This window comes from Nesoenas mayeri (assembly GCF_963082525.1).
Source record: "Nesoenas mayeri genome assembly, chromosome: Z".
Taxonomy (NCBI): Eukaryota; Metazoa; Chordata; class Aves; order Columbiformes; family Columbidae; genus Nesoenas; species Nesoenas mayeri.
In genome coordinates, this window is record NC_137542.1 from 21,774,235 (window position 1) to 21,785,734 (window position 11,500).

The window sequence follows — 11,500 nt, forward strand, 5'->3', positions numbered from 1 at the left end:
GAGTTGCTGAAATTAACTACCAAACATGTACTGGGTAAATCAGGGGCCTCTCATTGTCCCTCTTAGATTGCTTTTTGCTACTCTAATCAAGTTAAAAAGCACGCCGTGCTCATTGCACTGTAGAAGTGAGAAGCAGGCCTGGCATTAATACGATTGCCTGGGAAATGAATTACTCCTTCTCTTGCTGGCTTGTCTGGCAGGAGTAATGACAGATAATTCTGGTAAAGCCAGAAAAAGCTTTTATTTTAACCACAGGAAACCTAGACCATGAGAACAGTCCGTCAAGCTCCTCCTGAGACAGTAACCTGAGACACTACACAGTTATCCTAGACAGTCCCCTTTTCCAAAGTAAAAATTAACAAAAGGCAATATTATGTATATAACAAAACCCCAAAACTAAACAGTAAAAATACATGCACAGGTGTATGCATGCATTCACCAAGGAGTTTTGAGTTAATGTCTGACTTTGTTTCCTTTCTTGGATTTCATCCATTCCAGAGTTCTGTCTCACAATTGCTTTGAGGTGATCTAATTGCAGGCTCTTTCCGAAAGAGTGCAGAGTTTGCCTCTGCAGTGCTCTGCCCAAGTATTTCCTTTGATTTTTTATGATCTACTCCTGTTTCACAGCTGATTTTTTTCATTTAAATTCAGTCTTATTTTTCCTTCCCCCTTTTGTTGAAGGTGCTTTGTTGTGTAGTGGGTTATTCATAAAGGGAGTGGATTATTCACAAAAGGATGTATTATCTCTTATCTGAAGGATTTAAATCACTGTTGTTATCTACTATATCCTGCTTAATCTGACACAGTTTTGGTGAAGAAGGTGTTGTATAACGTGCAGGTGTATCAACCCTTTAACTGCCCCATTTGAGCAGAGCTCATATCAGTAGAGACGGTCTCTCTACAGCTCTGTGTTCTCTGCTATAGCAATAGTAATAAATTGCATCTGTTTTGATCTGATCCAAATTGTATTCTGGTTGGTTGTGACAGCACCAACACTTTTCTTTTGGCATATACAAAAAAATTAATGCCAGTCTCGGACCATGGAGCTGAAGCTCGTTCCGATATTATTAACACAGTATTACATTTTTGTCTCTACTTCACTCCTCCTTTGTCATCAAGCTTTCAGCATTTACTCAGAATTTCGCTCTATCTCTTTTTTGTGATATGGTGAAATTTTGACGACTTTCAGTGAAATTGGTAGTACTTCTTTTGTATCTGAATTTTCATCCAGTGATGTTTTTGCTCGACGTTCTTCATCTTCATGGGTTTCTTTTTTTTTTTTTTTTTCTTCCCTATAGCAGGGTTATTAAGATCAGCAAAACATTTTTCAGCAAGTCATCTCTTTTTTACCAAAACTTGTCTCTGGGCAGTCTTTCTGCACACCGCTTTCATAAAAGTACCCTATATATTATTCCAAATAAACTACGGAAATATGGAATCTGAACACATGAATTTTCAGGCACTCCTGAGGGAGTTCTGATATTAATACATAATGTCAACTTCGAGTAACACACATGGACTGATATTTTCCAGTACTGTCCTAAATGAAAGAGGGGTTGCTCTTTTGTGCCTGAGTGGGCAGGGAAGTGAGAGAGAAATGGTGCAGGGATTTTTCTGGGTCTCAGCAAGAAAGGCGCAACAACAAATGGCTTAATGAAACATCTGTTTCAGCAAGAGAGACTATAAAGAGGAATACAGATAGTAAGTCTTACGTCCCTTCAGATGCAGGGTACCCTACTCCCGTGCAGCATCAGATGGATTCCATATGGATTTCCCCTGCAGCACGCTGTGCAAGTTTTATCCTTGGAGAGGTTCCTCCATCCTCCCATGCTGCAGTGGCCTTTGTTTTGTGTAACAAACGGGAACATGTATCTTCTCCAGACAGGCTGCAATATTATATCTGCCGTAACACCTACCAGCACACAACACAGGCCAGCACAACTCACTGCTGCAGGCTCCTACAGCACCTACTCATGCTAACACTGCAGCCTCAGTACAAGGCCCAGCAGACACCGCTTGCTCAAGATCACAAGCTCCTCAACTACTACATCCTCTGCAAGGCTCCCAGCACCATTGCCTTACATAGGTGGTAGCGCTGTAGCAACTGCAGACATGCCCTGCAGGTGCCTGGGAGACAGCAGTACACATTGGTGATGGCAGGAGTATAAACACCCCGCTCCTTTTAAGACTGGGACATTTTCACCAGAATCTTTCCTGTTTGCTCAGTCATTCCTTAGTGTGTGAATAATGCTATAATGGGAACTCATCTTCCTAGCACATTGCTCAAAGCCGTCTTCTCCCAGGAAAGGAAGGAAGGAAAGGAAGGAAAGGAAGGAAAGGAAGGAAAGGAAGGAAAGGAAAGAAAGGAAGGAAAGGAAGGGAGGGAGGGAGGGAGGGAGGGAGGGAGGGAGGAAGGAAGGAAGGAAGGAAGGAAGGAAGGAAGGAAGGAAGGAAGGGAATTAGCTTAATGAACAATAACAAGCAAGCAGGAAAAAACATTGCAGCCATTTCCTTTCATACCTTGTCCCTGCAATGTGTGTCACTAGAGTCACCATTTTAATCTTCTCTTTCTGATGCTATTGCATAGGTCAGAAATCTTTCTCCCTTGCATCTTGAAAATTAACAGGGCCTTTTCAGTTTTCTATAAAGAGTACAGTGGTGAGGGCTGATGCAGGCTATTCCTCTACAAAAGACTACAGAGATGACATGTTACACCTGCTTTCTTTTCTTTATTCTGGTTCGTAAAGCTATAATATACATTAGGAAAAATACTTAAAGACTTTTCTCTAACAACAACAGCAGCTGTAAAAAATGTAGCATCAACACAAAGCAGAATTTTTTTCCAGCTGTGTGAAACAATGCCTGAGTTTTCTAACTGCAGGTACAAGCTACTGAGTGGCTTTTCTTGGGACTGAAATTCAACTACACTTTTTAAAGGAACATGTCTACTAAATTTGAATACAGATAACTAAATTCTACTTTTGTAAAATCCTCCGTCCAAGCTGAACTAGGGACAATTAATAACAAAATAAAAACATGTCCAATATCAAGGATAAACAGTTTTAAACTGGGTCACATCAACCCATCGTGACTGAGAAAAATGATTAACAACCATTTGACAGAATGAGATATAGAAGTTGTCAGTGAGACCTCATGTCATTTTCAAACAAATATTTATCTATCTTTACTAGTTCTCAGATCTTTTCAGTTACTGAGATAAGACAGTAAACCCTTTGCCCAAAACCTGTGCCCAAAGCGGTAGATACTGGAAAAGACATCGAGTGCCATCTTGTGGATGCCACAAAACATCAAAATTTATTCTGAAAAGCGTTCATTAAAAAAGAATGGAAGTATGCAGATACACGTTATATACAAATCATTATTAACAGGAAAACTTATTATGAAGAATATAAATGTACCTGCTTCACTTTTTTTTTTTTTTCTCTACAGCTGAAATAAACTAAAAATTCCACAGGTTGGTGGTCACATTGTCTGCTGTTATGGCCTGTCATTAGTTAGGCAACTAATTAACAACCTCAGCATTTGGACTTAATATCCAAGATACTTCCTTTACTAGATGTCATTAAACAAAACTTTTGGTAACATTTCTCTCTCCACGCTGGCAGACAGCACAAGAGAATGTATGAAGTAGTAGTCTATTTAGGACTTTTTTTCTTTTATTTTTTTCTTCTTTTATATATGTTACCACTATTCTTTTTTGTTTGGCTGCAGTTATATAAACAATGATACTGTAAGTCAGTCAAAGTTACTCAAACTAAAGCAATGAATTAAAATATTAGCACTAAACAGATGGTGAGGATGTAGCATGAGAGGAAAAAAAAAGAGGGTAAATTTGGGGTGGAATAATTATTTAAAAATAATTTTGGCCTTATCCTATAAACTAATAAGTGCCCACAGATCCGTGAATTGGTAGGATTCAGCATTTTGTGGTGTGACATGATCAGTTTCTGAAGAGAGTTGCCCATCATTGGAATGAACTGGTTACCAGCAGCTTTGATACGAGCACAACATAGGCACTTAGACTGATTTTTCTTATAATAGCTAACAGAGGTAACTCCAGTGACATTTTTGTAACTAGTTTTATCAAATTGGTAAAACTAGCAACTATGCTTCCTAAGAATAACTGAGAATGATTTGGAATTCACTTCAAGGACTTTGGTGGTATTTCAATATATTGGTATGTGCTTTTATATAAATATGCTTAAGTATACTATAGCAGTCACAAATAAGATCCCTCAAACTTATTTGGCATACTGATACACTGATACAAACAGACAAGTTTAGGCTGTCTGTTATGTAGTGGAGACCAAACAGGCACTTATATCTGCTATCTTGAATAGCATATCTGTAAATTCCATTTATTTGAGCTGGATTAGGCCCTGAGGAAAGAGAGTGTTATCAGCTGAGCATACAAAAGCAGTGTAGGGACACTCCTGCAATATGAAGAGCAACTGGAAACAGAAAATTAAAGAAGAGAAACACTGAGTGGGCTTTTGCTTTTCTTTCACAGTACAGAGTGAATGCAGGATGAGTATTTGTCTAGATATATTTACCTGAAGGAAATCCCTGCAGTGCTAAGTTGACAAATCATGGGAGAATAATTTTTTTTTTTCATTAACAAGCAACTATTGTTTGTCATAATCACGTAAAAACAACAACAACAAAATATTTTCACAGATTTACCCAGATATCTGCCATATTCTGAAGCATTTGAGCTTTTCTGAAAGGAAAAGCAAAAACAGAACTACTAGGAAAGAAATGTTCACTATTCCTAGGCACGGGTGAAGAGCACAAGACGTGACTTCGGGTTAAGAGGGCTTGCAAAGCAAGGACTGGCAACTGCCTGTCACCTTGAAGAGGCATTGCAAACACCCTGCATTTCATTGCCAAATACAGCCGCTCCCCGAGACTGGAGTCTAGAGAGGTCTGTGGCATGGATGAGTGATTTACAGTTCTGCTTGCCACAGAGCAATGTTTAGATCACTTAAAGAGAAGTGTTACTTAAAAGAGTTCAACAGCAAGGCCCACTCTATCACTTACAGCATGGAGAAAGTAAGCCAAGCAGAATCAGGTAAGAGTTGCTTTAGAGTGATTTTTATCAGGACAGGAGATGTGAAAGCGTAGAAGGAGGCCCTCCCGTTGAGTCACAAGGTTCATACTAGACGCCCTTGCTTTCTAAACTCCTCAGAGGGAAGCCTACATTCAGCTGGACCCAAAGTTAACCCCAGACTGGATCAACAGTTCAAGTCTAAGAGACCTAGCAGGTAAGGGACAACAGGTAAGGGATTATATGCATTTATGGCCAAAGGATTATATGTGCACACATAATTCTTTATATTACTTGTTGAGGATTTCAAAGTTTCATTATCCTGCCTGTCAGTCTGCTAACCTCCTCTCCAGGGGCCCGGTGTCATGTCCCTCTGAACTCTGGATCCCAGGTCTCTTGGAGCAAGCTGTCAGGCACTGAAGCCCATGGAAGTAAATAATTCATTGGAGTACACCAGCGGGGCTGGCTCAAGCTGGGTGCCTTCCAGAGGTCACAGCCAGGCACAGAAACCCCTGGGTTTTTACAGCCTTACACCTGCCTCTCACACCACGATTCAGCCCAACAGCAATATTTGGGTCTGGGGTCTTTCTTGTTTCTCATTGGATCCTTTTCACTGATCTCAGATGGTCCTTTGTTTTGTTTATATTAAAAATCACACAACCTTGTAATTAGTACACATTTACTCACGCTAAATCATTGATAAAATGGGGTCGTCCAGTGATCTGTGAGTAGTAGAGGTTCATCCACATACAGCCAGCTTGTTCAGCAGAGAGAGCTCACAGTGGGGTTGCCCAGGCTGTTTTATTTATGAAACAAAGCGGTTGGCTCATAGTGAAACCGCACACAGTGGGAAAGGTCTGCGTGAGACTCCCTGCGCCCACAACTCATCGCCGTTCAGTGCTGTTCTGCTTCCCTGTGGGTTTCCTAAAAAGAGCCCTTGGCCTCCTTTGGAATCCGTACCAAACTGCTGCTGCTTTGGCGGGGGACGGGGAGCGAGTGCATCCGCCACAGCCCGTGGGCAGGACTGAAGGACACCCCCGTGAGCGCAGCAGCCGCCGCCGGCTCCCCCCGAGCCCCGCTGTCTCCAGTCGGAGACACATCCTAGTTCAGCTCTCAAAGCGAACAACCCGCTTCACGCCGCCCAGACTCTCCTCTTCGGGGGAGCCCGTGCCCCGTAAGCGGCCTGCCCCTCGCTGCGGGACCGCGCCCTGCGCCGCCCGCCAACGCGGCGCTCCGCGTACCTCAAGCGACACCGGCCGCCTGCGCCGCGCTGCCTGGAAGGGTGGGGGCGAGTCCATTATTGGGGAGGGGGGGGGGGGTCTGGTGTCTGTCAGAGAGTTGTATAAATCGAGAGTTGGAGATCTCCACCTGTGAGTCCCCCTCCTCTTGGTAGCGCCCAGCACAAGGTCGGCGTGGGCGCTGCGCGCGGCTGTCCAGGGGGCCGTAGGCGCTCGGCGGGAGGTGCCGGGTGCGCGGCGCCATGCGGCACCTGCCGTACTTCTGCCGCGGGGAGGTGGTGAAGGGCTTCGGCAGGGGCTCCAAGGAGCTGGGCATCCCCACCGGTGAGCGCGGGGCCGGGTCCCTGTCCCGGGGCCGCGGGGGGTCTGAGGTGCAGCCGCGGCTGAGAGCCCGGGAGCGGCGCGGGAGCCCGGCTGGGGACTGAGCGCCTGTGAGCGCGGGAGGATCCGCTGGCCGCGCAGCTGCGCTGCTGGCGTGACTCGCTCTTCCTGGGAAAAGGCTTGGCTTGTTCCTTGTCAGGTGTTTTGATGCTTGTTCATTATTATTTTTCATATACAACCTCGGTCACTCATTTGTGTTATTTTCCTGACCTTCTGTTAAACTACTTGTTTGCTTTTTTTTTGTTCGTTAGCTCATCTGATGGAGATCGTGATGATTTGCAAGATGTTGGAAAGGCTTTCACACTGCATAGTGGTGTGATTTGATTTGGCAACTTGAAAAACGTGCGTTCTTATAAACTTGTTAAACCTCAGATTAGGACAAGAAAGGGAGTGGACGCTGGAAGTTGCCTTAAGAACGGAAAAATAAAGGGAATAATGTGGATAATAAAAGGAAGACCAAGTGCAGTTGTCCTAGAGAGCGGTGTATTTTCCTATTGCTGTCCTCTGTTTGACTTGTCTGAATACAGATAGAAGTGTAATTCAAATGGATTTCAGTCTCTTCTGAAGTGGCTGAAGTCAGCAGGCGTTTTGCACAAATCTTAATAAGCAAAAAAACCTCATATAACAAATCTCAAGGTACTGGACATGTGATGACATGTCAATATTAACTTAAGCTTTTTTCTTTTGATTGTCCATGTATGGCTAATTAGCATCAGGGAATGTGTGAGGGAAGTTTATTTCTGCTTATAAACTAGGATAGAAATCCAGTAACTGTAAATTATTGAAAATTGTCTTGAAACCTTGCGTGAAGAGCCCTACTGATGTGTGAAGTTAAAGTAGGACTGTTGCTGGCTGAAGATTTTGGTTTATTCCCTTCAGTCTGAAGGGAACCTGTTTTGTTTCAGATTTGTATTTTTCTAAAAAAAAAAAGGAATCTCGAAATGAATAACCTAAAAGACAACATGAAAAAATTGGCAGGTGACTGAAATAATTACTTCATTTATTTTAACATATTTTACTTACCAAAAAAAATACTAGTAGTTAAATAATTCCAACATGATACTTTGCAGTGCAAAATGAACTTGACTTTTCTGTTGACCGTACTAAAGCAGTAAGAGTCCTAATGGTGAAGTGCATTCAGACTGCATGTTTTAGTTTATCAATTTTAACTATAGCATTAACAATTGAATAGTAGGTATATAATTATGAAATAATATATGTAGCAGATGTGGTAACTCCATTACTGCCACAGAGACTACATTTTATGAGGCTATTTTCTGGTTTATACTTTGCAAGTGGCACATTGTATCGCTATCATCATCAGTGTTCTGCTTGCAAATAGCATGTAGACAGGGCTTGGCTTTTAGGTGTTTGAAAATTCTGTGATGCACTTTACTTACACAAATGTACACTTTCTAAAATTTTTGCAGCTAACTTTTCTGAGCAAGTAGTGGAAAGCTTTCCATCAGATATCTCTACTGGTATATACTATGGATGGGCCTGTGTTGGAAATGGAGATGTACATAAAATGGTTTTGAGCATAGGATGGAACCCTTTCTATAAGAATATTAAGAAATCAGTGGTAAGAATTTTGCTTTATGAGGTACTTTGGTAATAATAAATGAGGCAGACATTGACTTTGAATAAGATAAGCAAAATTTGATCCATAAATGACATTAGAAATTCCATTTGCTATTAGAAGTGTATTTGATATCCATCTCAAATGTTTGTATTCTGAGGAGGAAAAAAACAAAACTCAAAAAACTCCATGGTAGCCATAGAATATGTAGCTGTAGGTAAATACAAATTATTTTTGTTTGCCTCTTCCACCATTACTTAAATACTTCTGAAATAAAAATTAATATTTCCAAAGTGGTTGCGGCTTATTGTGCTGATAGCTAGACAAACATAAGCTTAATCGAAGTATTTAATTTTGTCATTTTGAGACCCCCATAGTGAACTGGAGCATAATAATCTGTCATCCTTTGCAATCCATCCACATTTCAAGTACGAGATTCTGGGGCATCTTAATTTGTAGTGATTTTCCAGTAATTCTTCTCTTAAATGGTGGAAATCAATGTATGTAGTGCTGTGACTTAATGTACAGAATCAAGATCAAAAAATAAATAGTAACAAGATGGAGTTCAAATCTTGAACTACAGCATCAGTGTTTTTCTTCTACTGGGTGCTGATGTTCTTCCTGAGTCTTGCAGAACTTGGTTTTAACTATTAACACTTGGAAGTGGTTTTATTTTGACTTGAATCCCTGCTTTGAAGATAGCTGCCTTCACTCTTTCAAGAATTTTATCATTGTGTTCCTGTGAGTTGCTTGTAAAAGCTCTCTTTAAAACAGCTGTTTCAATCAAATTCATTACAGTTATTTGGACTCAGCAACTTAATTATCAAACAAATCTAGGCATTGTTTGTGACTTGCTGCCATGAAAATCTTACCTCTGAAATAATTATCACGTTTTTAAATGCCATGCAAAGTACAGTTCTCCTTACTAATGTAATCAAAAGCTCTAGCCTCTTAATCATGCTTTATATATGTTAGACTAAATGTCTCAGTTTTCCTGGTATGTGTGGGAGAGAATTAGAATTAGAGGTGTTAGCTGAACATCTTTGCAACAAGGGAAACAGACTCAAAATGCATAATGATAATTGTCAATGTATTTATTTTCTTTTAGGAAACCCACATTATCCACTCGTTCAAAGACAACTTTTATGGAGAGATTCTTAGTATAGTCATTATTGGATGTATTCGATCAGAAAAAAACTTCAGTTCTTTAGGTCAGTATTGGAGCTCTCTTAAACTAATGTTTTATTTCTCATATATATTGAAAGAACAGTGTCATTGTTCTCTGTCTTCGTAATCAGCTGTTTCATGTAGCTGTTTCTCAAGGTTAGTCCTTACAGAGAGATCTGGATAGATTATAGAGAGCTGGGCAGTCACCAACTCCATTGAATTTAACAAGCGCAAGTGCTGGATTCTCCCACTGGGACGGAGTAATCCTGGTTATTTATACAAACAAACTGGGGGACAAGATGTTGGAGAGCAGCCCCACAGAAAGAGATCTGGAAGCCTGGGTTGGTGGCAAGTTGAACAGGAGCCAGCAATGCCCTGGCAGCCAAAAGGGCTACCCGTGTCCTGGGTGCACCAAGCCCAGCATTGTCAGCCGGGTGAGGGAGGTGATTGTCCTCCTCTGCTCTGCACTGGTGTGACCTCATCTGGAGCACTGTGTGCAGCTCTGGATGCTACAGGATAAGGACATCAGACTATTAGAATGTGTCCAGAGAAGGGTGACCAAGATGTTAAAAGGCCTCAAGGGCAAGCCTTATGAGTAGCTGCTGAGGTCACTTGGCTTGTTCAGCCTGGAAAAGGCCAAGGGGTGACCCCATCCCAGTCTCCAGCTTCCTCAAGGGAGTAGCAGAGGAGGAGATGCTGATCTCCTCTCTCTGGTGACCACTGATGGGACACCAGGAAAAGGAACGAAGCTGCATCAGAGGAAGTTCAGATCAGACCTTAGGAAAAGGTTCTTGACTGAGAGGCTGGTCAGTCACTGGAACAGGCCCCCAGGGAAGAGGTCATGGCACCAAACCTGTCAGAGTTCAAGGAGTATCTGGGCGATGCCCTTAGTCATATGGTTCAGTTTTAGGAAGTCGTGCAAGGAGCAGAGGGTTGGACTTGATAATCCTTATGGGTCCCTTCCAACTTGAGATATTCTATGATTCTGGTTTACTCTTGACTTCTAAGTAATTTTTTTTTTTTTTTTTTTAAGCTGAATCTGCTAGTATACAAATTAGTAATTTAAAAAAAAAAAAAATCAGAACCTCACAACTTCCAGACTATCAGTACTTGTTTATTTCAGTCTAAAAATTACATTGTCATGTCAGTCAGTTGAGGAGTAGCTTGAAAATCATGAGCTTGTTGTAAAAACATTGATTTAGTCTGTCACTTTCTTTTAAAAATGCATTAACATTAAAATGAAAGCAGTTAATGAGATTCTGCTTACTTTTTTTGATAAAATGTCTTGGTACAAGGAAAAAGTAGTGTTTACAGCAGTGAAAATGCAACGCATGTCAAAAGCATGTCATTTTAGAAACAGGGCATGTTGTCTTTACAACTTCATAATAATAAATGTGTTCTGCCTTTGATAGTTTTCTGTTATTCTGTAGTGCTCTGTTTTTCACTTGCCATTGTGTTCAGAATTCAGACCAGCTTTTAAATATTATTTTCATACTTCTCTTTTGCAGAGGCACTGATTTCAGCAATTCAGGAAGACATTGAAGAGGCAAAAAGACAGCTAGACTTGCCAGAACATCTTAAACTCAAAGAAGACAACTTCTTTCATCTGTCAGAAGGCAAAACAGTAAACCACTAAGCAAAACCATGTGGGAGTTTTTAATCTCATGGAGCTCTCTTCTTTGTGCTGCCATGTATCATTTGATATATGATGTATGCATGTGCACTGGGTTTGGCTGGTATGGAGTTAATTTTCTTCATAGCAGCTTATATGGTGCTGTGGTTTAGATTTGTGACTGAAACAATTAATGTAACACACCAATGTTTTAGCTATTCCTGAACAGTTTGCACAGCATCAAGGCCTTTTCTGCTTCTCACTCTGTTCCTCCAATGAATAGATTTGGCCTGTGCAAGAGATCAGGAGGGGACACAACCAGACAGATGACCTGAACTAACCAGAGATATTCTGTGCCATATAATGGGCAACTGAGGAATAAAATGGAGGGGAGGGGGTTTAGAGAGGTTGGCCATCTTTTGTTTGGGAACTGGCTGGGCATCTAGTGAGTGATT

The 11,500-nt window shown here is 41.3% G+C and overlaps 1 protein-coding gene across 1 annotated transcript; it reads left to right on the top strand.

The window, feature by feature from the left end:
* Positions 1-6,548: 6,548 nt before the first annotated feature.
* Positions 6,549-11,069, top strand: RFK (riboflavin kinase; the record flags this gene model as incomplete). The annotated part of the gene is made up of 4 exons (XM_080361936.1): positions 6,549-6,630; positions 8,118-8,269; positions 9,375-9,477; positions 10,942-11,069. 4 exons carry the CDS (start codon positions 6,549-6,551, stop codon positions 11,067-11,069), a joined length of 465 nt encoding a protein of 154 aa, XP_080218062.1.
* Between the last annotated feature and the right edge of the window lie 431 nt (positions 11,070-11,500).